This window comes from Trichomonas vaginalis, chromosome II (assembly GCF_026262505.1).
Source record: "Trichomonas vaginalis G3 chromosome II, whole genome shotgun sequence".
NCBI classification, from domain to species: domain Eukaryota; phylum Parabasalia; order Trichomonadida; family Trichomonadidae; genus Trichomonas; species Trichomonas vaginalis.
Window position 1 is genome coordinate 25894905 of NC_067204.1, and position 26517 is coordinate 25921421.

General features: G+C 36.4%; 11 protein-coding genes and 7 pseudogenes across 18 annotated transcripts, besides 2 other annotated features; 11 read left to right on the forward strand and 7 right to left on the reverse strand.

The window, feature by feature from the left end:
• Positions 1-1742: part of a mobile genetic element that runs on past the window's edge.
• TVAGG3_0610920 lies at positions 669-1614 on the forward strand (annotated as a pseudogene). The gene has a single exon. A coding segment is annotated over exon 1 (946 nt).
• Positions 1743-1870: 128 nt separating the features above from the next.
• Positions 1871-23819: a mobile genetic element.
• On the reverse strand, positions 2929-3225 carry TVAGG3_0610940 (uncharacterized protein; the record flags this gene model as incomplete). Its single annotated transcript, XM_051240046.1, has 1 exon — positions 2929-3225. A coding segment is annotated over one exon (297 nt), but the record flags the coding sequence as incomplete, so codon positions are not given.
• TVAGG3_0610950 (protein of unknown function, DUF4106 family) lies at positions 5451-6284 on the forward strand (the record flags this gene model as incomplete). The annotated part of the gene is made up of 1 exon (XM_051240047.1): positions 5451-6284. A coding segment is annotated over one exon (834 nt), but the record flags the coding sequence as incomplete, so codon positions are not given.
• Positions 6503-6937, forward strand: TVAGG3_0610960 (protein of unknown function, DUF4106 family; the record flags this gene model as incomplete). Its single annotated transcript, XM_051240048.1, has 1 exon — positions 6503-6937. One exon carries the CDS (start codon positions 6503-6505, stop codon positions 6935-6937), a length of 435 nt encoding a protein of 144 aa, XP_051097872.1.
• Positions 7091-7645, forward strand: TVAGG3_0610970 (uncharacterized protein; the record flags this gene model as incomplete). Its single annotated transcript, XM_051240049.1, has 1 exon — positions 7091-7645. The coding sequence occupies one exon, from the start codon at positions 7091-7093 to the stop codon at positions 7643-7645; it is 555 nt and encodes a 184-aa protein (XP_051097873.1).
• Positions 7708-8697, forward strand: TVAGG3_0610980 (protein of unknown function, DUF4106 family; the record flags this gene model as incomplete). Its single annotated transcript, XM_051240050.1, has 1 exon — positions 7708-8697. A coding segment is annotated over one exon (990 nt), but the record flags the coding sequence as incomplete, so codon positions are not given.
• TVAGG3_0610990 (protein of unknown function, DUF4106 family) lies at positions 9073-9609 on the forward strand (the record flags this gene model as incomplete). Its single annotated transcript, XM_051240051.1, has 1 exon — positions 9073-9609. The coding sequence occupies one exon, from the start codon at positions 9073-9075 to the stop codon at positions 9607-9609; it is 537 nt and encodes a 178-aa protein (XP_051097875.1).
• Positions 9857-10655, forward strand: TVAGG3_0611000 (annotated as a pseudogene). The gene has a single exon. A coding segment is annotated over exon 1 (799 nt).
• TVAGG3_0611010 lies at positions 10925-11733 on the forward strand (annotated as a pseudogene). Its single transcript has one exon. A coding segment is annotated over exon 1 (809 nt).
• On the forward strand, positions 11978-12367 carry TVAGG3_0611020 (protein of unknown function, DUF4108 family; the record flags this gene model as incomplete). The annotated part of the gene is made up of 1 exon (XM_051240052.1): positions 11978-12367. One exon carries the CDS (start codon positions 11978-11980, stop codon positions 12365-12367), a length of 390 nt encoding a protein of 129 aa, XP_051097876.1.
• On the reverse strand, positions 12384-12503 carry TVAGG3_0611030 (uncharacterized protein; the record flags this gene model as incomplete). Its single annotated transcript, XM_051240053.1, has 1 exon — positions 12384-12503. A coding segment is annotated over one exon (120 nt), but the record flags the coding sequence as incomplete, so codon positions are not given.
• On the reverse strand, positions 15232-15788 carry TVAGG3_0611040 (annotated as a pseudogene). Its single transcript has one exon. A coding segment is annotated over exon 1 (557 nt).
• TVAGG3_0611050 lies at positions 17063-17763 on the forward strand (annotated as a pseudogene). Its single transcript has one exon. A coding segment is annotated over exon 1 (701 nt).
• On the reverse strand, positions 18720-19668 carry TVAGG3_0611060 (annotated as a pseudogene). Its single transcript has one exon. A coding segment is annotated over exon 1 (949 nt).
• Positions 19819-20502, reverse strand: TVAGG3_0611070 (uncharacterized protein; the record flags this gene model as incomplete). The annotated part of the gene is made up of 1 exon (XM_051240054.1): positions 19819-20502. A coding segment is annotated over one exon (684 nt), but the record flags the coding sequence as incomplete, so codon positions are not given.
• On the reverse strand, positions 20550-21132 carry TVAGG3_0611080 (annotated as a pseudogene). Its single transcript has one exon. A coding segment is annotated over exon 1 (583 nt).
• A 267-nt stretch (positions 23820-24086) lies between the features above and the next one.
• On the forward strand, positions 24087-24716 carry TVAGG3_0611090 (uncharacterized protein; the record flags this gene model as incomplete). The annotated part of the gene is made up of 1 exon (XM_051240055.1): positions 24087-24716. A coding segment is annotated over one exon (630 nt), but the record flags the coding sequence as incomplete, so codon positions are not given.
• A 223-nt stretch (positions 24717-24939) lies between these two features.
• On the reverse strand, positions 24940-25182 carry TVAGG3_0611100 (serine threonine-protein phosphatase family; the record flags this gene model as incomplete). The annotated part of the gene is made up of 1 exon (XM_051240056.1): positions 24940-25182. One exon carries the CDS (start codon positions 25180-25182, stop codon positions 24940-24942), a length of 243 nt encoding a protein of 80 aa, XP_051097880.1.
• Positions 25183-26517: the final 1335 nt, after the last annotated feature.

The window sequence follows — 26517 nt, forward strand, 5'->3', positions numbered from 1 at the left end:
AAAAGTGCCGCTCTTAAACCTCCACTCTGTGCACCAAAACTCGGTTTAAAAGCATAGGATTGCTTGACATTTGTTGCAACATAGTGGGGTCATTCAGCATTTGTTGTTGCAACTGTTGTTGTGGTGTCAGTTTTACTATTGGATGTTTCAATGCTCTCTTCCTCTTACGTATATTCTTACGTAGCTTACGTGGCATTTTAAGTGAAGTTAAAAAGCGGTTTTTGACAGATGTTTATATGACACTTTTTGTTCAGCACAAAAAACTACTCGGTCAAAGTGTTGTCAGTTTTGTAAAATAACCGTCCTATCTCATTCTATAAGGGAAAAGGCTTCTCAAAGTATACTTCCTTGGAACGCCTGTAACTTTTCCTGTAGCGACGATAGACCCTTACTTGTCCGGACAAAGTTATACTATTTTGAGTGCTCTACAAAAAAGTCAACGGCGACGACTCTCAAAAACCGTTGTGTAAAAAGTTTTACCGTTGGACAAAAAAGTATATATAGAAAACAAAAAACGTTTATAGTTCATTCAATATTTGAGATGGAACGGTTTTCCAACGGTAACTATTAAATAAAATAAAAAAATAGAGGGGGTTACCGTTGACGAAAAACGGTTTATTTTAAACTTTTCTATGAGTAGTCCGAAAAAAAACAGTTCATTTTTCATAATGTACGCGTCTCGAACAGTGAAGCCCAATTCAATAGAATACTATCTCGAAAAACAAGAAGCTGACACTGCTATTCAGTCTTTAATACAGAACCAAGCTCAGGAGAACTCAAAAGACTCCCAATTCAAATCGACATCCAATTCGAAGCAATTAAAACTTGACTCGAATGTTTTAAAACCACAGCCCGCACGAACAAATACAGCTCTAAGAATAGACCAAAGAATACCGAACAAAGAGTTGAGGTCAAGATTGAAATTACAATCGGATGAGTATTTTTCCCTTAACAACCAGGGAAATACTCCATATAACCGTATCTACACAAATACCGTTAAAGAAACAATAACGGCATACACAAAACTCTGTCAATTGGTCCCCAACCAGGACCAATTGACGGACATTAATGTTCCTACCTTCCCATATTTGCTGAGTGTGTGGAAGGTAGGACATTGTTACAAGCTTGCTTACGTATGCCACCAAATCTCCGTCAACAATTTGCTCAAATTGTACATGAATTTAAAGCTTTTAACAACGGATACGATGAAGATGAAGTAGCAGATGAATTTGGGGAAGAAAAAACATTTTTCCCCTCATATAATACGCCTGCAACAGTATTTCCTACTAATGAATTTCACAACTATTGTGTCGTTCATTTAATTGTTGTGGATATGCCCACAGGTGAAGACATTCTCAGTGGTGACTTCATCGAAGTCTGTATCAATACAGAATTGGGAGAAGATGAGTTGCACAAATTCTCCTACGTCGAACATATATTCAAACCAGCACACCAACTCTTTATCGAAACTGAAATAACACTCACACAAAATATGTCCATCTCATTTAAATCCAAATCAGGACGTCCATACAGAATTTGGATGAACTACGTCCTCTTCCACTACGCCGACGATGACGAAGAAGAGGAAGAAGAGGAGGAGGAGGAAGAAGAAGAGTCCTCATTCACCGAGAAGACTAACAATTTTCCGAATAAAAACTTCATTTATACTAAACATCTTCAGGGGCTAGAAGGGGCGCAGCCCTGGAAGCCCCACTACCTTTTTTTTTTTTTTTTTTTTTTTTGCATAATACAATATTCTAGATTTAATTATAATTAGGAAAAAGTTAGTTTTGAGAATACTTTTCATAGGCATATAGAATGAAATCTTCTGAAAAATAATATCACATAAACTCATATTATTTTCTAATATAAAAAAAAAAAAAAAAAAAAAGGTAGTGGGGCTTCCAGGCACTTCGTGCCTTCTAGCCCATAAGAAATTTTTGTTTAGATTAAAATTAAAATTTTTATTCTGAAATGTTTGCTTTAATGTTTTTTATGGATGGAAATGAACTGGATATCGTCTGAGTCTTCGCTTGTTTCCTCCTCCTCTTCTTCTTCGTCCGAATTGTCTTCATCTTCACAATAACCAGATAAGAAGATGGTTATTTTGGTTTGTTCTGGTTTTTTGAGAAGCATTTTGGCTGTGCCAGTAAAAACGAACTCAAGATTTTGATAGAATTGTCTGCTTGAGTGAGTGAATTTGCATACTGTAAGTGGCATTGCAACTCGGTTTGCTTGAACAGATATTATTGAAACTTCTTCTCCATCTGGTATCCGTTCAATAATATCTAAAGCGGCTGTTGTTATAATATGCATATTGTTTTCGTAATGCAATTTTGGATATATTTCGAATGGATGTGCAGCTACACCAGCTGGAGCAACAATGGAAAGATTCCAGGAGAAAGAACCGTGTTTGTTTTCATCTTCTTTCCAATTGTAAGTTAAAGGATAAGGACGAAAGTCTTTGAGTGTTTCATATAACTGTTCTCTTAAGTTTGGTTCACAGCAAATAATGAATTCGTCAATTGCTTGAAGAGATATCATAGTTGAAACATAAGGCAAATTCGACAAGAAAAAGTCAACCATTACTGTCGGGTTTTGAACTTTGTTTTCTAATGTTTCGACTGGTTTTATTATACTTTTGAAATATCTATCATAGTCATTGTTGTCTGTTAAGGACAAATTGTTTGGATAATCTGCAATGAGTCTTCTATATCTTGCTTCTGTTGTTGAGAATGAGAAGACACCTTCTGGTTCTGTAGGAGTGTAAGTTTTTAGTTGAATTTGAGCTTCAATTTGTGTCTGATTGGAGTCTGATTGGACTGAAACAACTTGAGCTTCTGTAGTTTGTTCGACTTCGGCAGTTTCTTTTGGTTGAATTTGAGCTTCAATTTGTGTCTGATTGGAGTCTGATTGGACTGAAACAACTTGAGCTTCTGTAGTTTGTTCGACTTCGGCAGTTTCTTTTGGTTGAATTTGAGCTTCAATTTGTGTCTGATTGGAGTCTGATTGGACTGAAACAACTTGAGCTTCTGTAGTTTGTTCGACTTCGGCAGTTTCTTTTGGTTGAATTTGAGCTTCAATTTGTGTCTGATTGGAGTCTGATTGGACTGAAACCTGTGTAACCTCTTTGGACATACTAGTAAAGTATGAGGATATAAGTGTTTGACCTTTAAAGAGCTTTTGTAAAGAATTGTCAGTCATGCTACTACTGTGGTCTTCCATTAGACAAAAATGAACTGACCAGAAGTTTGTGGAAAATGAATATTGAATAAAAACCGTTTTCGTCAACGGTAACCCCTTCTATAATTTTATTTTATTTAATAGTTACCGTTGGAAAACCGTTCCATCTCAAATATTGAATGAACTATAAACGTTTTTTGTTTTCTATATATACTTTTTTGTCCAACGGTAAAACTTTTTACACAACGGTTTTTGAGAGTCGTCGCCGTTGACTTTTTTGTAGAGCACTCAAAATAGTATAACTTTGTCCGGACAAGTAAGGGTCTATCGTCGCTACAGGAAAAGTTACAGGCGTTCCAAGGAAGTATACTTTGAGAAGCCTTTCCCCCTTATAGAATGAGATAGGACGGTTATTTTACAAAACTGACAACACTTTGACCGAGTAGTTTTTTGTGCTGAACAAAAAGTGTCATATAAACATCTGTCAAAAACCGTTTTTTACTTCACTTAAAATGCCACGTAAGCTACGTAAGAATATACGTAAGAGGAAGAGAGCATTGAAACATCCAATAGTAAAACTGACACCACAACAACAGTTGCAACAACAAATATGAATGACCCCACTATGTTGCAACAAATGTCAAGCAACCCTATGCTTTTAAACCGAGTTATTGGTGCACAGAGTGGAGGTTTAAGAGCGGCACTTTTAGCGAAAATGGCAGGCTATGGTGGAGCTGCAGACGGAACAGCTTATAACCCTCAAAGTCAAATGAATTTGAGTTCACTCAAAAATCAAATAACAGATGTCAAAAAGTCAAACATAGACATACAGAACAAATAAGTGAAAACGAAAAGAAACTAGAATATGACAGACACACAAAGAAACTCAATGAGTTAAACGTAGAGAAAAAGAAGAAAGAAGAACAACTGAAAGAACTAAGTACAGAGGAATATGCGAAAAAAGTGTCAGAAAAAGCAGCAGAAGTAGCAAAAATGGAACAAGATGTTATAAATTTGAAAAACCATACTACTCAATATAAAGTACTGAAAGATGAAGAGATAAAACAAAAAGCCCTGAAGACATATATGGATAGCGATGAGTATAAAAAAGAAGTTGAAGCAAATGTAAAGGCAGAAAAACTTTTACAGTTGCAAAACCAAACCGTACAGTATGAAAACTTAGCACAAGAAAGTAAAAATAACGACGCAGCCATGCAAAAGGCAATGAAAAGCGCAGAATATATAAAAGCTAATAATGACTGGTTAGATGCCCAAGCCAACGCTAAAGCAGCCCAACTTATAGGGTCAATAAGGACAAAAATACAAGCGGATGAAGACAGTTCAAATGAAGCTTTAATGAATGCTGACTTTAAGAACGCCTTCGAAGCTCTTCATAGTAAGGTGAAACTAGTGAACGACTTCTCATCTGGAAAGAAACTGAAGTCTGAAGGTTTCGACAAGAGTTAAGAGAAGTAGCACAAAATATGACGAAAATAACAGATGCAGCAACGAGACAGGCAGTTCAAAGTGCCTATGACGCCGTTAGAGCAACTGTTGTGGAAAGTCAAGAAAAAGAGTTACAACAGACCAAAACAGACCTAGTAAATGCTTTCTTAAAACGAAAAGTCAGGTAGGACATTATGCTGCAGATGGAACATATGTGCCAGCTGGTGGAACTTATATACCAGCTGGTGGAACTTATATACTAGCTAGTGGAACTTATATACCACCAAACCCTCCAAGAGAAGCACCTGCACCAGGACTACCTAAAACATTTACATCGTCACATGGACACAGACACAGGCATGCACCAAAACCAACACAAAACAGCACCACAACCAACAGTTCAAAACACTGCACAGCAACCAACAGTTCAAAACACTGCACACAACCAACAGTTCAAAACACTGCACACAACCAACAGTTCAAAACACTGCACAGCAACAACCACAAACAGAGCAAGGACATAAAAGAAGTAGAGAACAAGGAAACCAAGAATTCTTAAAAATGCTTAAGGAAGATTATGGTTACCCAGATACTCTTGACTTTAGTGACAGATATAAAGAAGCTATTAGAAAGTTCAAGGAAGGAAATACTGACCCGAACCTATTTAGCTTTATGGTTCAGCACCAAATGGGATATAATTTCAAACCTGGAAAATACAAGCTCGCTAAGGGATATGATTTAATAGCATATCATCCAAATGACATGATGAATTTACTCCGAGATATTTGGTGTCAGAGATAAATGATAATTCAACTATCTTCATGAAACGCGTAAAAAATAGAGACGGAACGAAAGAAGAAAGGGTTATGAATGCGGATGACTTAAATAGGGAACTTGTTAAAAACGGTCTCGGAATATATGAAATGCCAGCAGATGAGGTACAAGAAACTCCACAGGAAGAAGTTCAGATACAACCAGACATGGAAGAAATAGTTCAGCAACAACAGCTAGAAGAGCCTGAAGGAAACGAACAAGTCCCTCCTTTGGAAACTAACTTCACAGAACTAGATGAAGATTTGGAACAGCCGAAAAATCTTGACCCTCAACAAGAGTATGCGGAGAATATGGAATCTTTCCAAGAGTCTAAGAAAAATTCGGCTGACATAGTAGAAGAATATCGAAAAATGTTCGCCGACATACAAAAGACTCCAACATCAGATGAAAATATTCAGCATAGAATGGAAGTACTGAAAGAAAATGTACGCAAATACAACAATCCTTTTTACTTACGACCATATAACGTTCAATCTTTGGCTGAACTCGGTGAAAATAAAAGGTTAAATTTCAACAAAACATATAGAAATGAAACATTGTTTAAAGTTCATTCAGAACCTAACCAATATGGAAACAAACCTACTTTTGTTTCTGCAGACTATGGAACTACAATGAGATGGGGTCATAAAGCTAATCCGGATAGGTGGTTCATAAACTTACAACCACAATTCCAAGAAGTTGTAGACGCAATGGAAGTGAATGGTGAACCAGATATAGCTGGTATTTTCAGCGCGGCTTTAATGCCATTGAAAGATATGAAAGATGCAGATATTTTGAACCAGTATGAAATGAACATGGCTGATGGAAATATAACACCTGACGTTCTAGAACATTTATCTCAAAGAACTACACAGAACCATAGAGATGGTATATTTGGTGAAGAGTTTAGAAAGAAAGTTAGGGAGAGAGAAGGAAGAGAACCTATTGTACATGACCTTGCAAACGAAAGTTTGCAAAATGTCATAAAAACTTACTTTGCAGACAATGAACGAGAAGGGATGAATATTTAAGAAAACTCAAATGGACAGTACCAAATGAAATGTTAGTATTGAAAAACATGTTCCTTGACAAAATAAAACCAACTACAGAAATAAATGACGCAAGACTGAAACATTGGGTAAAAGCTTTCCCATTCACAAAAGATATTATTGGTAACATGGAAAGAAAACCAGAATGGCTACAAAAACATATATTTGGAAACGAGCTTATTCCATATGGACAAGCTCTGTTTGAAGAGCTTGAACCGGAAACTCAGGAAAGAGTCATGCAAACAATACGCGAAGACTCAAATACAAACTATGACAAAATCTTTCTAGGATATAGGTTACCTGAGATGGGCGACCAGAGCCCAAAGGCAAAAAGGACATGGGAAATTTACAACATACTAGGTGAACATGAGGCAAAGATGCAACAACTTGAAGCAGAGGGCAAGTTACCAAAAGCGACACCAAAGAAGAAGAGTAGAACAAAGTGAAAGTAGTGAAGAAGTAACTTCATCTAGTGAAAGTAGTGGCAATGAAGGAAAAAGAAGAGTTAAAAACTCAGTCAGGAAGAAAGTAAAGCTTGGTACGAGTGGGTTCTATTATGACATATAAATCCAACTATTCTATATTTTTACCCATATGAAATGTACGCCGCTCAGAATATAACGCCAACAGTTTTGGATGCCATGAACGGAAATGTTTCCGAATGGTATAACGAATGCGACAATGCCATTAGAAGGTCAGAAATAGTTCCTGGAACTTACGAATATACAACTGCTGTTTCTTATGGAAACGTAGGTGAGTTTGGAGAAGGTTCTTCAACAACAGTAGATATTGCTTGCGACAGGTTTCATATTATTTCTATTGACAACTCATTCTTATACGTGGAACAAGACATTGAAATAAAACCTTCTGCCAAGTTGTCTGACAAGAAAGGTTGCAATGGAATTTTCTATGTCGGATACCAATATGCTCCAGAAGTTTTCATGGGATATAAGATATATTCTAACTCTGACTTAGTTCAAACAGTAACATGGGCAAACTATGAATGGTTCGCTTTGAGAAACTCAGTACAACCACAAGCTAGAGAACAAACAGACCAGTATGCAAATATTGAGAAAATAAGAAGACTTGACCCTAACGTTCCAGGAGTTTATGTTGACCTTTCTGGACAAACTGCAGCAGCAGTAACAAAGTAAAACTGAAACTTAGAGTTCCTTTGTCATCTTTCCTCATCTTCAGGTTTTTAAGATACTTGCCAAACTGGGCAGGAAAAATTTCTATCGAACTTACTCCAAGCAAAAATAACTTAGTCATTGCACCAACACAAGACCCATTCACTCTTACAGACGTAAAGGGAACAAATCAAACGTCATTCGCCGAATTTTGCAAAGACAAAGTTGACTTAGACTTTGGTTTCTCAAACTTCAACAATGAAGTAAACTATTATTTCAATGCTGCTGGAACTGCTTGGGACCCAGTTAAGTTCACATGCGAAAAATTTGAATGCAAGAGAATAGAAAGCAGACTTGCAGTCTATATGTTGGACCCAGATATTTCAAATGCTTTAGCTGCCAAATATATTGCAGTTCCACTTATGTTCCCTATACACCAAATATCTGTCAAAGACTTTGCAGGTGAAGTTGGAAACCAAAGTGCTGACCCAGGTGCAAGAACAGATATTGCTTTAACAACTGCAATGAAACATGCAGATACTATGTTTGTACTGTTCAGACGAACTATAAATGACTATTCTTGTTTCTACAACCCCGGTATTAAATATCATATAAACATAGATGGCAAATATTATCCAAGAGAAGAATATTCTACAGTTGAGGATATGAGGTCATACAACTTGACATTAGATGCTATGAACTTTAACAACAACTTCACAACAACCATTAACCCTGAAATGCAAAGTTCTATTATGCCATATGTGAAAGTATGGACTCATACAGGAGGTCAAAAAACTCAATATACAAATGGAGACCGTTCAAACTTTTGGCTTGGCATTCCATTTGCTGACTCAGAAGACTTTATGGGTGGTATTTCAACTGTTGGTACTGTACAAATACAATATACTGGTGACAGAGACGGTCCAGATGAACTGAGAGCAAAGAAGTTTACAAAACCAATAGCACTTTTCACGGAAGATGCTCTTTTGAAGATTCGTTCGATGAAACCTGCTGGGGCTCCTCAGATTGGCATAACGACAGCTTCCATCGAGCAGATTTTGGCAGCAGGTCAGTAAGTTGTTCTTGAACTGACTTCTCTCCGTCAAATATTGACAGTACGCCAGTTTTGACATAATATTGTAAGATAAACTTACCTTTAGAAATATCTGTAAGTTTTGAAGTTATATTTTTGTCTGCTTCAAGAACTTTCACCATTTCAGTTATACCAACTTTCTTTGCTTTATGAAATATTTTGGTTCAGCAAATATTGCTATTCTATAACATTTACCATTGTTTGTATAAAGAACTATTCTGTCAATGTATTTGTATTGTTTGTGTGTGTAAACTTTGTTCTGCTTCAATTCGAAGAGATACTCGAATACGTCCATCTTTTTATTCTAAGTAAAATGTCATTTCCGAAAAATAGAAGCGTAAGTGTTTCAAAAGGTTTAATGGCGGTGGCAGATGTGAAGTTAAATTCACCAACTCAAACAAACAGTCAAAGTGTTGTTGTCAATGTCAAAGACAGAGATGTTGAAGTGGGGAAACCATACGAAGACGAAGATGGTATAACAATTGTTCCTGTAAAAGAACAACCAACATATCCTGAAGTTAGCAGAGACTTAAGTTCTGTTGCAGATATTCGAAACGACTACCAACAACTGAAAGACAAACTTCAAACTCAGGAGAAGATTTGTCAAGCTTTAAGTATAATGTTAAACTTGGTCGAACACAACCCTGTAAAAGTGAACTCATATGTCATTGCACCTCATGAAGTTTTGAAAGAACTATTGAAACTTTTGACAGAGGCAGACGATATAAACATCAAAGAAATAGAACCCGACATTAGTTGCTGTGGTGTTTCATATAATGTCATTGACAAGATATACGTTATGAAAGGAGGTGAAACGTTGAACTTAAAGTATAGTTTCCCAGACGTCATAAAAATATTTGACGACCACAACATTTCATTAAAATTTATTTGCTAAGTAAAAATGTCAAAACTTCTTGAAAGATGTTTGAAGAAAAATAATATAGACTTTATTTCATGTAAAGGACTTTACACACTTTTGAACGATATGAAAGACCCTGTTTTGTTTGTTCGTGTAGACAAAGGAAAGTTCTATGTCTTTACAAAATATTTGAACTTCTTAGACAGAGAACTTCAAGAAACGCCATGTGAAAGTTTAGATGAAGTTCTTCTCCACTTTCAGAAAAACTTTTAAATATATATAAATGGCAGAAGACATAATGGTTTATACTATTACGACTAAAAACCCTGAGTCATATAATTCTATAACAACAAACTTACAAAGTCCTCAAGGACGATATTGTAAACTAACTTAAACACAATGACGACTAAAGCCTGTTTTGCTCTTTTGACACCAGAAGACTTTATTGTTGTGAATGGTAAAAAATACTCCTTTGAAGATACTTACTCAGATATACCACCAACAGGTTTTGTTGACTTATTTAATACTTTAAGTACGGGTGTAACATGTGCTGCAACTAGAGCAGGTTTCATTATGTTTGGATGTCCGACTGAGTTTACTATAAACGATATGAGCTATAATACAAAACTTATTTCTGGTTTTTACTACCAACAGTTTCCTATAACAGGAAAAGGTGTCATACAAGGAATGTCTATTCCATTGACATTAAGCACACCAATCTTATATATTGTTTCAAACTTAGGTTCAAAGTGTTATTCGAATGTCGACAGAAACTATTATGACCAAAAGATACTTATGCGTATAAACAATACTTTCTCTGCTGGTTTGCCTATTGTTCATTCGAATGCAGAATTTTCAACCTTAGTGAACTCAAACACTTTGGCAAGTATAACGTTGACATTAGTTGACGCAAACTTTGTTCCTGTAAAACTTTTATGTCCTATGTATTTGTCAATGACGGCAGAAAGTTTCGAATTGGAAGATGCAACTGGTGAAAGTATTGTATTACAAGAACAACTTCAACAACAAATAGCTCAAGAAACAAAACAATGCAACAAATGCAACAACAAAGTCAAGAATAAAAAAAATATTTTTTTATTTTTATAAAAATGTACAGAATAGATGTTTCAGATTTTTATGACTTCCAAGCATTCAGAAATATGTGTCCATTTCGAGACTATAACAAAGCAGTCGAGAATTTGAAACGTTTAGTCATTTATGTCGACTCTGCCCCAGAATGTTATGTTATGAAAGAATGGGATGTTGTCTTTAACAAACCAAAGCAACAATAGTTTCAGAACAAGAATGTAGACAGAAACTTAAGAAAATAAAAGTCGTACAAGTTGGCATGAAGATGTTAGATGCTTGGGATATCTTATTGTCAAAGTTAGAAGATTTTTCAGTTCGGGTATAAAGTTCTATACACCTTCTCCAAACTTCTATTCTATCTTCACTGGATATAAATACGAACAAGTAGAATGGAAAGAAAATATTATAGAAGCTTGGTTAGACCATGTCAAAGAAATTATATGCAATGGAAACGAAAGAGTATGAGTATATCTTATGTTGGTTTGCAAACATCTTACAACATCCAAGTGCTAAAAATGAAACTGCTCTCATTATAATTGGAAAACAAGGAACTGGTAAGAACACATTCTTTACAGATATTTTGTGCAAACTGTTAGAGGGCTATTCGAACCCGAATATGACAAACTTAGAAAACATCTGCGGTAAATTTAACTCCTCAATAGAGAATATGAAACTTATAGTTTGCAATGAACTTCAAAGTATAGATACAACAAAAGTTTTGAACTCAGATGCTTTGAAGAGTCTTATAACAGACAAAGTTGGAGTTGTTGAAAGAAAGTATAAAGACCAAAGAGTTTGTGAAAATGTTGCAAACTTCATTATGGTTTCAAACAATGCTGTTCCGATGAAGTTAGAAAGTTCTGACAGAAGATATGTAGTTGTCAGAACGTCAGATTCTCATATGCAAGATACAGAATATTTTGACGACTTAGCAGAAACTTTGACATCTGACTTTTACAACCACTTGTTCTCATATTTCATGACATTAGATATTTCTAAGTTCAATCCAAGACAAATTCCACATACCGAAGAGAGACAAACATTGTTAGAAGCAAACAAGAGTGTATATGAACTGTTCATAGATGAAACTGACTTTGTGTTTAGATGAAAGGTCATTGTACGATTCGTATAAACAATATTGTCAAGAATATGGTTATATGACAGCTTCTAAACGAACATTCTTGGCAAATGTCAAAAGTCTTTTAGACGTACAGAATGGTGTATATACAAAGAAAATTTTTATGAGTAAATTTTAAAAAAAATATTTTTTTATCCGATAGAAAAGATGACAAAATTCATCTCAGTAAACAAGTACATGTCAGGACTTAAAGAAGAACTAGACCCATTCACATATTTGAATGTTTACTTCTACCATTTTGAAAAGTCTTCATTCAGCAAAGTTTGGAACATCGAACCAGTTAAGTTTGCTATTGTGACTAAAAATGGTGCGAAATTTGAAGACTTAGACATAGAAGGTTTGTTAGCAGTCAAAGAAAGTTTTGACAGAAGGTTCTCAAACCTTAAAGAAGGCAAAGCATACAAACTTGTTATACCTTATGAACCAAAGAAAGCAGACGACTATGAATATTATGAGTCTAAGATAGTTGAAGTTCAAGGTAAATTGGGTAAAAAGATTTTAGAGTCTAAGCCAGTGTTTGCTCCTAAAGAGGAAGAGAACATTGACATTGACCCAGAAATGTTCTAAAAATAAAATTTTATTTTTACATGTCAAATTTCTTTTTCTCTGGAACTGGTTCAGGTTCTTTCTTCTCTTCTACTTTCTTCTCTTCTTCTACTTTCTTCTTCTTTTCTTTTCTTTCTTTCTTTTCTCTCTTCTTCTTTCTGGTGGAGTTATGTCAAATTTGGCGCAACCATATTTATGTAAAAGTTCTTTGTCCTTTAATAGCTCATCTATTCTGTTTTCTATTTCATCTTCAAGAACAGCGCATGTGTCTTCTTTGCATTCTAAGAACTTTGTTGGACTTCATCTTTCCAAGAGGCGTCATCTCTGTCAACAAGTCTGTCATTGACAAATTTTAAGACTGCTCTGTAATGTTTTATGGTTCTTGTCATATTCCCAGAAAACAGAAACTTTAGAACAAATTCACCTTTCTTGTTTACACTATGTAAGATTTTATGGTCGACAGATGTTTTGCTGTCGAAAAGCTTGTCTCGAATATAGATAGCGAAATCCTAGACATTTTCTAAAAGATAAAAATTTTAATTTTTCTAAAAATATGTTAGAAAAAAAGTTTGCTGACATTGACAAGAAATTTGAGAATGTTTTAAACAAGAAACAAGAGGAAGTTAGAAAATGCTCAGATAAAAGCCTATACATGACAAGTTCTTATTTGCTCAGAATGGTATAACAGGTCTAATTGCACCACCTGGGTCGGGTAAGACTTTCACTTATCTTAAAATGGCTGCACAACAACAAGAACTAGATGAGAAGAACCCATTCTATGAGTTAGTTGTCATTTGTAGTACTTCTGGTCAATTTGACCAAACCGTCAATTCGTTCAAAGATATTATAAAGAAGTCTAAGTTAGTATGTATAAAGGATACTGAGTTGTTAGATTGGATAAAGAAGTACCAAAGAAAGAGTTTTGAAGTACAATGCTATAAAATGAGTATATAAATTTCGAAGTTTAAAGACCCAAATGAGGAAATGCAGAGAATATTAGAGAAGAAACACTTCAGAAACAAACAGAAAGAGATAGAATACATTTCGAAGAAATTGCAATCTTACGATTGGAAGACTTACCCTCATAGATGTCTTCTTATCTTAGATGACTTTGCTTCTCATCCTTTGTTTAAAAGAACAGAGAACAAGACATGTGTCGAATTCTTAAGAAACTTAGGCACTTTAACATCTCAGTTGTCATTTGTGTACAGACAGCAAAGAGTTTAAGTAAGGATGTTAAAAAATACTTACTGACAATACTTTTCCCCGGATTGTCCGAAGACGATTTCATGGAACTTATGAAAGAGTCCATGCAGGTAAGTTTGACAGACATGAACTATGGGAGAAGTACAAAGTCATACAAGACCCTCATACTTCTTTCAGAATTCATATCTACGCGAAACAAAGTTCAAATTGGTAAAAAGTCAAGCTTGAAAATAAAGAGTTCATTTACTCTGCTTGTTTGAAGTTGTCAAAATACTTTTGTTATTTTTTCTTTCAGTAGCGGTAAGTCTTCTTTGGGTAAGTATTGTACAACCTTTCATATCATAGTGTGTTTGAGGTAACGTATCTTGAACTATTTTGTTTCACATCTTCATTCGGTGTCATTGAAATCGGTAAGTTTTCGCGATAGAACCAATTTCTGTCAGATTTGTAAATCTTAGCAAGGTCGTAAAAGCTTTTGTTGTTTCTTCTGACTAAATGCAACATAACCATATCTTTATCTTCTTCATTTTCCATCTCTTCAGTATAATCATATACTTAGTTCTTTTCCTTTCCTTTTGTACCGAACGTGGTATTCTTTTCTGAATGTTTTTGTCTTTTGCTTCAATGACTTCATCTTTTGCTTGAAGTTCTTTTCCATCTCTTCACGTTCTTGTCTATGAATTTCGTCAAGAAGTCTGTAATATACCAACCATAACGAGGCGAAGCCCACATTGCAACAGCATTTACAAGAAGTCTATGTACATACCAACCTCTCAAACATTTGGCAAATTTTTACGATTTTCATGAGTTTTAGGCGACCCCGAAAAAGTCGTCTCGCTGTGCTTCGCTCAAAAGTTCTTGTGTGCTTTGGTTTTTGAACCAATCGTCTGTATGTTTGGTATCTGGAGCAAAACATGCTGTCAAAATACTTTGCATTTGGTACATATCGTCTTTGACTGAACGAATGAGACGGAGTTGTTTGTTAAACTGAACCCACTCATATTCTTCATTTATGGCTTCATGAACGATAGCAGTTGTTGTGTTCTCTGTTGTTGACATATCTGTCTTTATATTCCGGATAAAAAAATAAATAAAAATAAAACTAACTTTATTTTTTCTATTTTGTATAAAAGATATGATTTCAGGGATTTTTTTTGACGAAGTGTCAAAGTTCACTTCGTCAAAAATAACAGTTATATAATGAAAAAGTGTCATTTTTTTCATGTCCGAAGACTCGAAGGTGCAACACTTCCAAAATACCGACGAACTCAGAAAGAGCGCATGCAGTATCTTCTTGACACTTTTTTGAGTTCTCCAGGTACCACTTGGAAATGCTGAAGAACTCCGACACAGAGAATTTGGAGAAATTGCACTCCAATACTACCTTGACAAACAAAGGGTAAACAAAGGGTAAAATAAGACTAAAAACTTAACGTTTAAAAGTGACATTTTTATGAGCTCCGAGTCACCGAGAAAACTTGGTCAGATGTTAGCAGCTTACTTCCCTGAGGAGGATGGAAGCGTACATACATAGGTTGCAAAAACAACGAACCTGGAATTGCGTACAAAATTCGCAATTACATGCCATGGAAGAGTAACGAAAGTTCCTACAAGAAACCAGCTCTAAACAACTCAGAAAAGAAAGAGTAAAAAGTTTAATTCGTAATTGTTTTATTTTTTTACTTGTAAGGGCAAGCTGCAAGTATGAAGTCGACTATCTCAGTCTTTGTTTTGACGAGCTGGACGGCTCTTGCGAGTACGTCTGTTTTGCGGTCTCCAGCTGGTGTCTGACCTTCGTAATTGCGCATGTTCTTGAGAGCTCCAACTGTTAAATGGTTGTAGGATGAAGAGTCTCTCAGACTGCTTGAGGTAGTCTTCACGGTCACGAACCGAATCTGTGGTACGAGTCGAATCGGTCGATTTGAGGAAGAGAGTGAGAGCTGTCTTCTTCATTGGGGTAGTAGCATACTCTTTGCGTAAGCGGTTCAGACCTTCCTCGAATCTTGGTCTCTCTTGATTGAGATTGGAATTGCTGGGGTGGAGCTGCTGGAACATCCAAGGGTTGGGGAAGTAAGGCATAGGCTGAGGAGGGTAGTTCGGGAAGCCTTGTGGTGGGTAGTAACCTTGAGGTGGAAATTGGTAGTAAATCGGAGGTACTTGCTGGAACTGAGGTGCAGGGGCTGGTGCTTTAGGTTCCTTTGGTTTGGGAATGGACTGGGTTGGTGGTCGTCGACATTCGTTTGTGTCCTGTGGGATGGAAAATATTTTTCTGTCGGAAAGAAAAAACTTTTTCTGTCGGAAGGAAAAACTTTTTCTGTCGGAGGAAAACTTTTTCTGAAGTTCGACCAAAAAGTTCTCAATTTTCGAAAATTTGAATGGTTTACGGACGGACAACTGGAAGAGTTCTTCCTGTCGTCGGGAAAATTTTTTCCCTTTGTCCGGAAAATTTTTTCCAGTTGTCGGGAAAATATTTTCCTGTCGGATGGAAGGACTCGAATACCAGAAAGGATTTGACGAGGCAATTTACCTTATAGAGATAAATGAAGTTGTTAAGCAGTACTTGCGCAGGGTAATGAAGCCCAAGGTCAAGTTCACCGCTATTTCTGGAAGGGCTGCCTTGAATCTCGAGACTTCGACTGGAATTCCAATTCAAATACCAGAAAACACTCTTTCGACGACATAAAGGACGCCAAAAGAGAAACTCTTGTTAAGTTCTAAACAAACGTCCTTGGATAAAAATACCAAACAAGGAGAACCCCCTACCCCATATGAAATTGGCAATTCAGTCTCTCCTTCGCTTCTCGGGTCAACCATTCTACATAACCTGTGAAGGCGACATCCAACCAGTTCAGTCAACCTTAACGTTTTGAGTAAAAACATTTTTTTTCATTTTTTGAATGAAGCAAGTTAAATTCGTCCCACACCAATCTCAATGGACCGATGAAGAGTTTCAAGCCATAGTTGAAGGCGTTGAGAACGATATAACGGCGAACTTGAAGGAGCTCAAACCACAATTGCAACCAAAATTGCAGAGTCAAGGAACAGATAGCTCCACTTAAAGCTACCAAAGTTACTCTTGACCTCATGGATACTTACCGTTTAGATGTCAAGAGAGGAATAAGACAATTAAAATTAAAACTCTTAATACGAAGCTATACTCCAGAAGTTAGCAGAGATGAGAAGACTTTACCAGAGCTACTTACATGTAAGGGACTTACCTTCAAGCAGTCCGACCAAAATGAATTTTCTGACATTGTCCCAATTTTGTCCGAAAGTCAGCTCAGATGTTTTTGAACTGCTCCCAACATATCCAGAATATGAACGTTTGCCTGAACTCTTCCGCAATCCTCAAAAAACGTTTTTTGGTTCTCATGTTCGAAACTTTTTATCGGAAGAGACAACAAACGTTCAGAAGAAGAACAAGATATTATTTTAAACTTGTTGTATGACATAACTGTCATAACAAGCTTTTTGAAGTAAAACCGCATTCTCAAACCACTTCATTTTTCGATGTCCGAACAAGCACCGAAGCCGACACAATAGCAGATGTCCTTTCAAGGTTGCCAGACAAGCGCCCAGTTCAAATTCAAATTGCCCAATTGAAAGCTCATCTGACAAACACCATTAAGACTCTCCAAAGTAGTCTTATGACAGAGATGACCAATCTCAAAGCCGATGTCCTCATGAACCAAGCTTCCAATGAGAAATGCCTGAACGATTTCACGGAAACCTTGCGCAATTTACGAGAGAGAGAACCGAGACCTTGCCAGACTCATCTACCGTTTCTTCGAAGAGATAGACGCCATCTGGAAGGTACTCGGAAAGGACAGAACATGCAACACCGTACTTCGTGAGTACCAAATTGAAGAAGGAATTGTCGAGGAAGAAGAGGAAGAAGAGGAAGAAGAGGAAGAAGAGAAACACGAAGAATTCCTGAAGCCGCTACATGGGCAACCCTTGTTGCCGATGACGTTACGAAATTTCCCAACCCTACCCATACCAAATCCGCAACAAGGAGACAGGCAAGGTTCTTACCCCAGTCCTCAACAACTTGGGACACTTGAACCTTAACCTTCGGAATCGCGGTTCAATCTCCATGGGCAAGCTTGTCGCAATTCAATGGGTTCCAAAATCCAGACAAGAAGACGAGGGTCAGACACATTGACGGTGACAAGCTCAACAACCGTAAGGAGAACCTCGAGTGGTTCTAAGAGTAAAAATTTTATTTTAGGGGAAACCCCAAGTAAATTTAGGTGTTTATTTGGATAAGTATGTTAAATTAAGGGTAATTTGCAAAATTAGTTCCCGACCTTTGAATTGGCTCTTTTCGTTATCCCAGTTGCGTAGGAGGTCGTCCCAGAGGAGTTGGTAGAATTGCAATCCAAGGACGATTTGTCCTCCCAGGCATTGAGGATGTACTGCTCGTAGAGTTTCATGACCTCTGCTTGCACCAGACACCCTCTCCCTTGGAACGTAAGGCTTCTTCGAAGTGTCGAATGCGATTGGCTGCGTGACCATCCGAAATGACACTTTTTGTCCGTTTGGTCAATGTTTGTGTCTCGTGCCATAGTCGAAGAAAATACAGACAAACAGGTTATATATGAGTTTGAGACAAGAATGGTGTAACTCGACCTGTCCGATTCAAAGACTCCGAGGGCGACCATGAAATTAAACGGAAATTAGCTAGGAAGGAATATAAAATGGACTGGTTGCCACCACCTCCACCTCCACCACCTTTACCTGTTCCTCAAGTAAATAAGCCTTTCCCGTTCCCAAGAATTCCCACATTTTAATTCAAATTCGAATAAAAATTTTTTACTTCATGCAATGTTTTTATTTCTGTGCCGTCTTCAAGTATGCCCCAGTACTTACGCTTGGAGAGGACATGAACTTCGGAAAATACCTTATCTAGCTTAAAAAGCCCATCTTTTCACCGACCATTCCCATTTCAATGAGTTTGTTATAGCCTTCTTCGTTCGTCATGAGTGCGTCAATGTTCTCATAGTAAACCACAACTTTCGATTTGACTTCGGAGAAGAATTTTTGAGTTGTCAAGGACTGCTTTTGCGAACTGAGGGTAAGACCAATGTTCGACAATAGGTTTTAATGTGGTTACTAAGCCACTTTGACCTTGAGTGAATTCGTACTTCAAACAAAAGGAGAAAACCTTTCAACAAAGTTGTCGACCTTCTCATAATGTTTACTCTTCATCTCTTGAGGTTTCTTAATGGAATATCCCCATGTCGAATTCATAAGCAATTTGAGTGTCATTGCAAGTTTGGGGTTTGAAGCTTTCCTAATATCATACAGTTGTTGTATGACTTTTCCAACTGTATAGTTCCTTCCCGGGAACTCACCATCTTCGTTTGGAATTCCAGTCGGAATATATTGGACAAACCTCATGTATGCAGCGTTAAGGTCGACATAGTATATCTTTTCGTTGAGTCGAACTTGTCGCAACCAATTGGTCCAGTTTGTGGAAATTCAAGTGAGTCTCTTATCTTCTGAGAAACTTCTCCTGTTATCTCATAAACATCGTCGAAGCAACCTGTTTCATATAAAACCTTCTGACCTAACTCAGATGCTCTCCAATACAATTTGACGTCAATTGGATGTCTCAATGGAAGTTTGTTTATAGCATCTTGAAGTTCTTGCAACCTCATTGGAAGTTCTTCTGGTTCAGGTTGGTATCCGAACAATCCAACTCCTTTTGGAATTGTGTACTTCTTTTGTACTAGAACTTTGTCTGGAACAACTTTTGGTCTTGCTAACAGTGAAAAGTTTGTTTCGTCTTTTGGTACAAAAGTTTCTGTCAGCTTGTCATCTGGAATTGGTTCCAACAAACCTTTCTCGAAAAGAATGTTTACAGCTCTGACAATGTTGCACTTGCCTTTTCCGAACAATGGGTTTGTAAGACTTTCGTTCAACATGAAGTGGTTGTGGACAATTACAATCTTCAACCATGGTAAATTGAACTCAACAACATAGTCGTCATGTGAAGAACCTTTAGCTGTAGGTATGTTGACTCGGATATTGACATTTGCCAACGGTGCAATTTTTGCCAATTGACCTCTGAGAATGTACCTTGTCTTCACACATGACTCAAGATACTTCATCTTCTCTTCTGAAACAAGACCAGAGTTCCTGAGACATGTAAGAATACAAGGTTCATTGACAATTGTTTCAATTGAATTGTAAATTCCATACCTTGTCAAGTCAATGTCAGACTTATTTATGAACGGGAAGTATCCAGCATGTTGTCTGACTGCTTGAGGGTTAGGTTGGTACCATTCGAACTTGACACTTGCAATTCCTTCAATTGCATTCAAAATGTCTGAGTCGGAGTCAACCATTTGTTCTCTCTTTGTAGTCTTGAAAGCGTCAAGAAGTTTTGCAGCTGTTTGTTCATTGCCATTTGCATAGTAAATGTGACCATCCAAATCCGTTATGGTCAATCTGAGATTGTGTCCTTTCTTATTTCCGTCTTGAATTGCAGCAAGTACACCCATGAAGCCTTCTTTGTTCTTTCCTTCGTCAAAGTTTACTGTAAAGGTTCGACCAGATGTAATTTGACTTCTAACTTCACGATACTTTTCATATGCATATCTTGTTCTTTCCATGGGAGCATGACCATCCTCTGCACTACCTTTTTTCCTTCTCAAAGGATGCAATTGTTCGTCATGTTTCCAGTAGAATCTGGCAAAGCCGTCGTGTCCTTCAACTTGAGGTTCACTAACATCGAAAGGCATGTCCATAAGACGTTCTTCTTCTAACCTCTCTAGTCTGTTTGGATAATTGGCACGTGCTGTTTCCAAATCCATTTCGTAGGTCAGACCAGCCAGTTTGTCATAGACTTTTATGGGTCTTCCCTTCCTATATTTAAACTTCTTCGAAACTCTCCAACCATATCTTTGTAACTCTGCTTTTATTCTAGCAGACTTTCTATCCATTCTATATGGGGGCATTTTTATAAAAAATAAAAAAATATTTTTTTTCTTTACTTTACATAACCGCCTGCTGCATAAGTCTTTGACGCCAACCCATACCAGCTAATGAAGGTTGACTTGGTTTAGTTTGGAAACTAAACTTTGGTTTTGGTTTATCTTCAGTTTTTGGTTTCTCTTCTTCTATCGGTTTTTCGTCACTTTTCGGTTCCTCTGACTTTTCCCCACCTGCAGGAACAGTTGTGTCGTCAACATCTTCATAAATATCATATGCCATTTGTTTTTGTTTTCCTTTCAACTTTTTGTGTTTGTTGTAAAGTTTAGAATATTTCGACTCTAAGTCAATGAGATGTTCTATAATGAACTGTTGGTCAGTGAAGTAAACTTTTCCATCTGTTGTCTCGAAAGCTCCTTCAGACTTCAATATTTTATTTGTGAGAGTCTGTTTCTTTTTGAGATACTAGCCGTTCCATTTCTATGAAAAGTGACTTTATAGTTAGGGTTTGTATTTCCAGACCTGGCACTTTCTATTATTGAATTTTTCTCTTCATCTGTAAGTTCTTTGACAGGTTTTGACAATGGTTCTGAACTTTTTGTTTGTGGTGTCAAATCTACCGTTTCAACTTCTTCGGTCATTTCATCTCAGTAAAAAATTTTAGTTTGGTTTGTTTTCAACTGGTTGTTTAGGTTTTTTAAGTCGGTCTAAAACTTCCTGAGGTATAGGAAGAACTTGACAAACACGTTGTGTAACTGCTGGAAGTCGACAAATCCATCTTGAACCCATTTGTCTCAATGCTGTATTGTTCATTTCATCTCAGTAAAAAATTTACATTCCCCAAGTTTGAGGTGGTTGAGGTTGGTTATTGTTTACCCATTGTTGTGCATGGTTATATCCTCTGTTAAAGAATCTTTCACCTTGGTCCATATAGTGTCCTGCTTGGTTATAGTAGTCATTTGCTTTGTTATAATAGTTTCCTGCTTGTCTTCCTACATTGTCCATCCATCCTTGAACTTTTCCTCTTGTTTCAGGATTTGGAATAAGATTTGTTGCATCTCGTGCTACATCCCAACCTTTCTGTACAGTTTGTATAATAGGTTGTGCTTTCTCTTTAAGTATACCTAATGTACTCAAAATCTTCCTTCCAACTCCAAATACACCTCTGGCTATTGTTCCCACTGCGGGTAAAAATCTGGATGCAACTCCTGCTAATGCGCCAAATAAACCCATTTCTTATAGGGTAAAAAATGACGAATCCAAACAAGGACCCCTATGTTTCTAAAGCGACAAAGAAAGCACTCATGATAAAAATCTTTAGTTCAACACCAAATGCTTGGTTTATGGATATCTTGGAAAACATTCCGAGGTATAGAGAAGATGGACCACCATACTGGTTAATATTTGTTGGTCAAAACACAAGATACTGTGAAGCCATACCATTACAGTCCAAAGCTATTTTAGATATCTTAGCAGCTTTGACAATATTCGTTGACAAATACCATCCAACAAAACTGACATCTGACTGTGAAAGTTCTTTCAAATCAGATGATGTAAAAAACTATCTGCGTTCAAAAAATGTAAACCAATATTTCATTGTCGACCAAAACCATTCTGCTCTTGGTGTCATTGACGGTTGTATAAAAATGTTAAGAGACTTAAACCAACCACAAGGTGGTGAAGCAAATGAAATGTCATATGACGACAAATATAGACACTTCTCCATGGCAAAGATGAGACAAGTTTTAAATATTTACAATAGCCGTAAACAAAAAGGTTTGGGAAACCACTCCCCCGAAGAAATGAAAAACAACCCTGACTTAGAGAAAGACTATATATTTAATAATTTAGTCAAAAGAGACAAACAAGAAAGAATGCCGGGCTTCAAACTTAAGAAAGGCGACAAAGTAAAAATAGAAATACCTAAACGCGACCCATATGAAAATACTATTGACTATGACAACAATGGGAACCCGACAGGTACTCACATTCGTGTTCGTAAAAATAGAAGAAAGTATACAAGAGAATATTATGAAGTTTTAGGCAAACATGGCAAAATGTACACACTGCAAGCAGAAGATAAAACTACTATTGTCAGACCTCGTTTCAAACTTGTCAAAGTTCAAGGTGGTATACTTTCAAAGACAGTTCCTAACAAATATAAGACAACTCCTGACGAATATGCTAAAGAAGTTGAAAATGACGACTAAGCATTTCTATACCATGCGTAAACTGTCATGTAAGGTGGCATGTAGTCTTTACTTTGTCCCGTTGTTTGCGTATATCCCGAAACGCGATGTGTATGGTTTCCTCCTCCCTCAGTGTTACTCCAGTAACAATTTATAGCAAACTTAACGTTGTCTTTAACATCATATCCTTTACCTTTTGTCATTGCTGCCCAATCCCAATATCTATGCTTATGCCAACCTGCTTGAGATGTACTTAAATCTATGTAGTGACTATGTGCAGGTAAATTTTCACCTGAAATCGTTTTACTTCCACCTGTTTCCTTTGAAGAGTTTGCACAATACAAAAACCTGTCGACTATTTGAGTCCAAGTTCCAAAACCAAGTACTACTTCTGGTCTGGTAGAGTTCATTGACGTATAAATAGAGCCTATAGGATATAATGTTTGAAGCATTTCTGTCTTTAATGTTTGAAGCTCTGTTTTGTCAGCCTTCTTGTCATATAAATCTTGAGCAGTGAATTTAATATTATGTTCATCCTTCATGACATAAACATCTTTACATCTAATGTTTCTCATCGTCGTTATGTCGTCATCCGATGTTAAACCTTGTGGAAAGTTAGGAGGTTTACAATATAATACATCCCCACCAGTTTCTTCAACCGTTCCTTCAATACTTTCTATAGCAACAGTTGTAAAACTTGTATGTGTATGGTTCTTATCTGCTTTCTTCTCTAACTTACTAGCCACATATTCCTTATCCGCTTTCTTTTCAAGGCTAACGTTTAAGTCTGTTATTTCAGATATAGAATGTGTATGTCCAACGTCACTTTTCCTGTTTAAGGTTTCTTGTAAGTTTGTAATATTTGCAATGGTATGTGTATGTCCAACGGCACTTTTACTGTTTAAGGTTTCTTGTAAGTTTGTAATATTTGCAATGGTATGTGTATGAGTCTTTTTAGAATATTCGTTTTCAGCTCTCGTCACTTCACTTGACATTTTATTGTCAACATATGTTTTGTCTGCTAGTTCAGGATGAGTATGTTCTTTTGTTGCATAAGCATTGTTAGCTCTTTCTTCTTCTTTTGCTATTGCATCGTCTACATATTCTTTGTCAGCTTTGTTGTCAACATCTGCTTTCAAAAGAAGTTCATTTATAGGTTTCTCGTTTAAAGTTCCTTTTGTTGGATTTATACAGACAGTATTGTTCTTCTTGTCTTGAAACAGAAACTCATCTGTCATTGGGTTTAATGTCAGTTTTAAGTTTCCTTCTTTCAATGACTCAGATATCTTAGAATAGTTTGAAAAGTTTGTTGTGTTCTTATTTAGAGCTTGCATAATGAGTTGTCGGTTGTGTTGTATTTCTCTTATGGAAGCAATATCTTTCGACATTTTTATTCTAGATAAAATATGCTTTCAATAGAAAAAGAAAATTCAAGAGTTGCTACAACTAAACCATTAGATGAACTTTTTACTAATGTCGGTCAAAAATTTGAGACAGAGACCGTAAAGCATGAAGGCTATCGTTTTGACTACCCATTAAGATGGCTAAGAGACCCATCTGTCACAAAAGCTATTGGCTTTCGTAGAATGAAGTTTGTGTCTGTAGAAGATAAAAGTTTTCCATTTATTGTAAGGTTTCATATAGATTATATATCTGAAGGGAAACGAAAAATGTGGGAAGAAATTGAGCTAATACAAGTTGACCTTTCATCTTCTCTACAGACTGCGTTAAAAAATATAGAAGATAAAATAAATTCATGTTATGCAAAATATGCTGATGAATATGCAAATACCGAGAGCACACTTTATGTGAGAATTGTATATGACAAACAAAATTCACAAGTGTCATTTCAAATCTACGAAGACAATCCAAAGAAAGACGAACAAATATATACAGAATTCACTGCAATGTCATGGTATTATTTGCAAAGAATGTTAAATCAGAAAGTCGAACTTCCTTTAGCAAATATTTACAGTCGATATGCAAGAGATGAACCATATTTATTTAAAGATGTTTTCGACCCAGCTGCTATTATTGTTCATGCTTCATTTTCTGGCGCCCAAAACTCTTTCTTATGCTTGGCAAATGACTTTTACGAAAAACCTACAAAGTTATACGAACCACCAAGTGGAAGTATTTCAGACTTTCAAGTATGGTTTACTACAGATGGAAGAAAAAGAATAATTCCATTATACCATGCGTTTTACTTAGAACTTAGTTTCATATACAACTACTATCGAACGGTAAAAATATAATTTTTTAATACGGTTGAGGTGTTGGATTTGGTTGCCAACTAGACTGTGGTGCAGGTTCAGGCTGTTGTATAACAGGAGCTTGTTCTTCTGGTTCAGGGTCTTTAGGTATAATACCAACAAACTGACCTACTCTTTTACCAATATTTTTGACTCCGTTCCAAATTCCTTTTCCGACAGATTTTATTCCATTCCATATACCTCTTCCAACTCTTCTGAAGAAGTTTCCAATACTACTGAAGAAACCCATTTTACTATATGTAAAAATCTAATGTCCGCCTAGTCTCTTACGTTTCCTGTTGAGTTCCATAGCATTCTTTAACTGGAGCTCATACATTCTGTTTCTCCTCTGGTAGAAAACATACTCTGGGTCAACTCCTGTGTTCGCGTCATCTGCATAAAGTTGTTTATATCCCACTTCAGGGTTTGTATAAAACTCTTTCCATCTCATATTTGCATACCATGGTGGCAAACCTAACGCAGCGTCATTTGACATGGCAGTTTGCATTTGTACATCTGTTGGCACTTGACCATAGTTTGCCATTGCAGTTTGTATTCTAACTTCATTTGGAATATTCTCTGGGTTTGGTTGTCCAGGTTGCTGTGCATTCGCTAAGTTCTGTGCGTCCATTTAATATTAGATAAAAATATCTCTTACGAGTACATATACTGAACATTTGCAGGCATTGGTTCATCTTCATATTCTCTGTACTTTTCTGCCACGTCAAATAAATAAATGACACAATGGAAAAAACCTAAAACAAGTAGTCCTATTTCAAACCACATTTACTTACTAATAAAATTTCTTTGTTATGACACTTTCTCCAGTTTATAGGACCTCTCTCATATTCTATCTTGTCATATATAAACTCATAGTCATGTATGTCCTCTAACCATCCATAACGGTTTCCAAACCACTTTTATCGGATGTAAAGTAAAAGCATGGACAGTTATGTAAAACGTCTAAAGTTTCTAAAGAGTCTCTCAAAGTCCAGTCTACTTGGTATTGAAAATCCCATGTGTTATAGAACGGCGGGTCCACTATAAAGAAAACATTTTCCTTGTCTTTATATTTTTCATACAACTCTGTCCAATGACATCTCACAAACTCTATACCCTCAATATATTTTTCTATGTCCTCTTTGAAAACATTTGTATAGTTAAGATATAAAACTTTTGACATAAGTGTTTCAATGTCATGAACTCTTATAGAACCACTATATAATAGTCTAGCAGATATACTATCCCAGTCTATATATTCTGCTTTTTTCAAAACCTCTCTCACAATATTTTTCTTATCTAATGGTATACGTTCCATCTTACCTATAGGTATCTTTTCTTTTAACTCTTTCAATATATTGTTTGTGTCTGGAATATGTTTGAGACGGTCCATATAGTTGTCGAAGTCATTGCATATAATCTTTGAGTCTGGGAATATTATATGACATAAATGGGATATATAGAAACTTCCACCGAACAAATCTACAAATGTTAGACCATTCGGTAGTTTCTTAAGTTCTCTCAATAGAATATCTTTACATCTACTCTTATTTCCAAAGAACGGTAACGGTGGTTTTGTAAAATT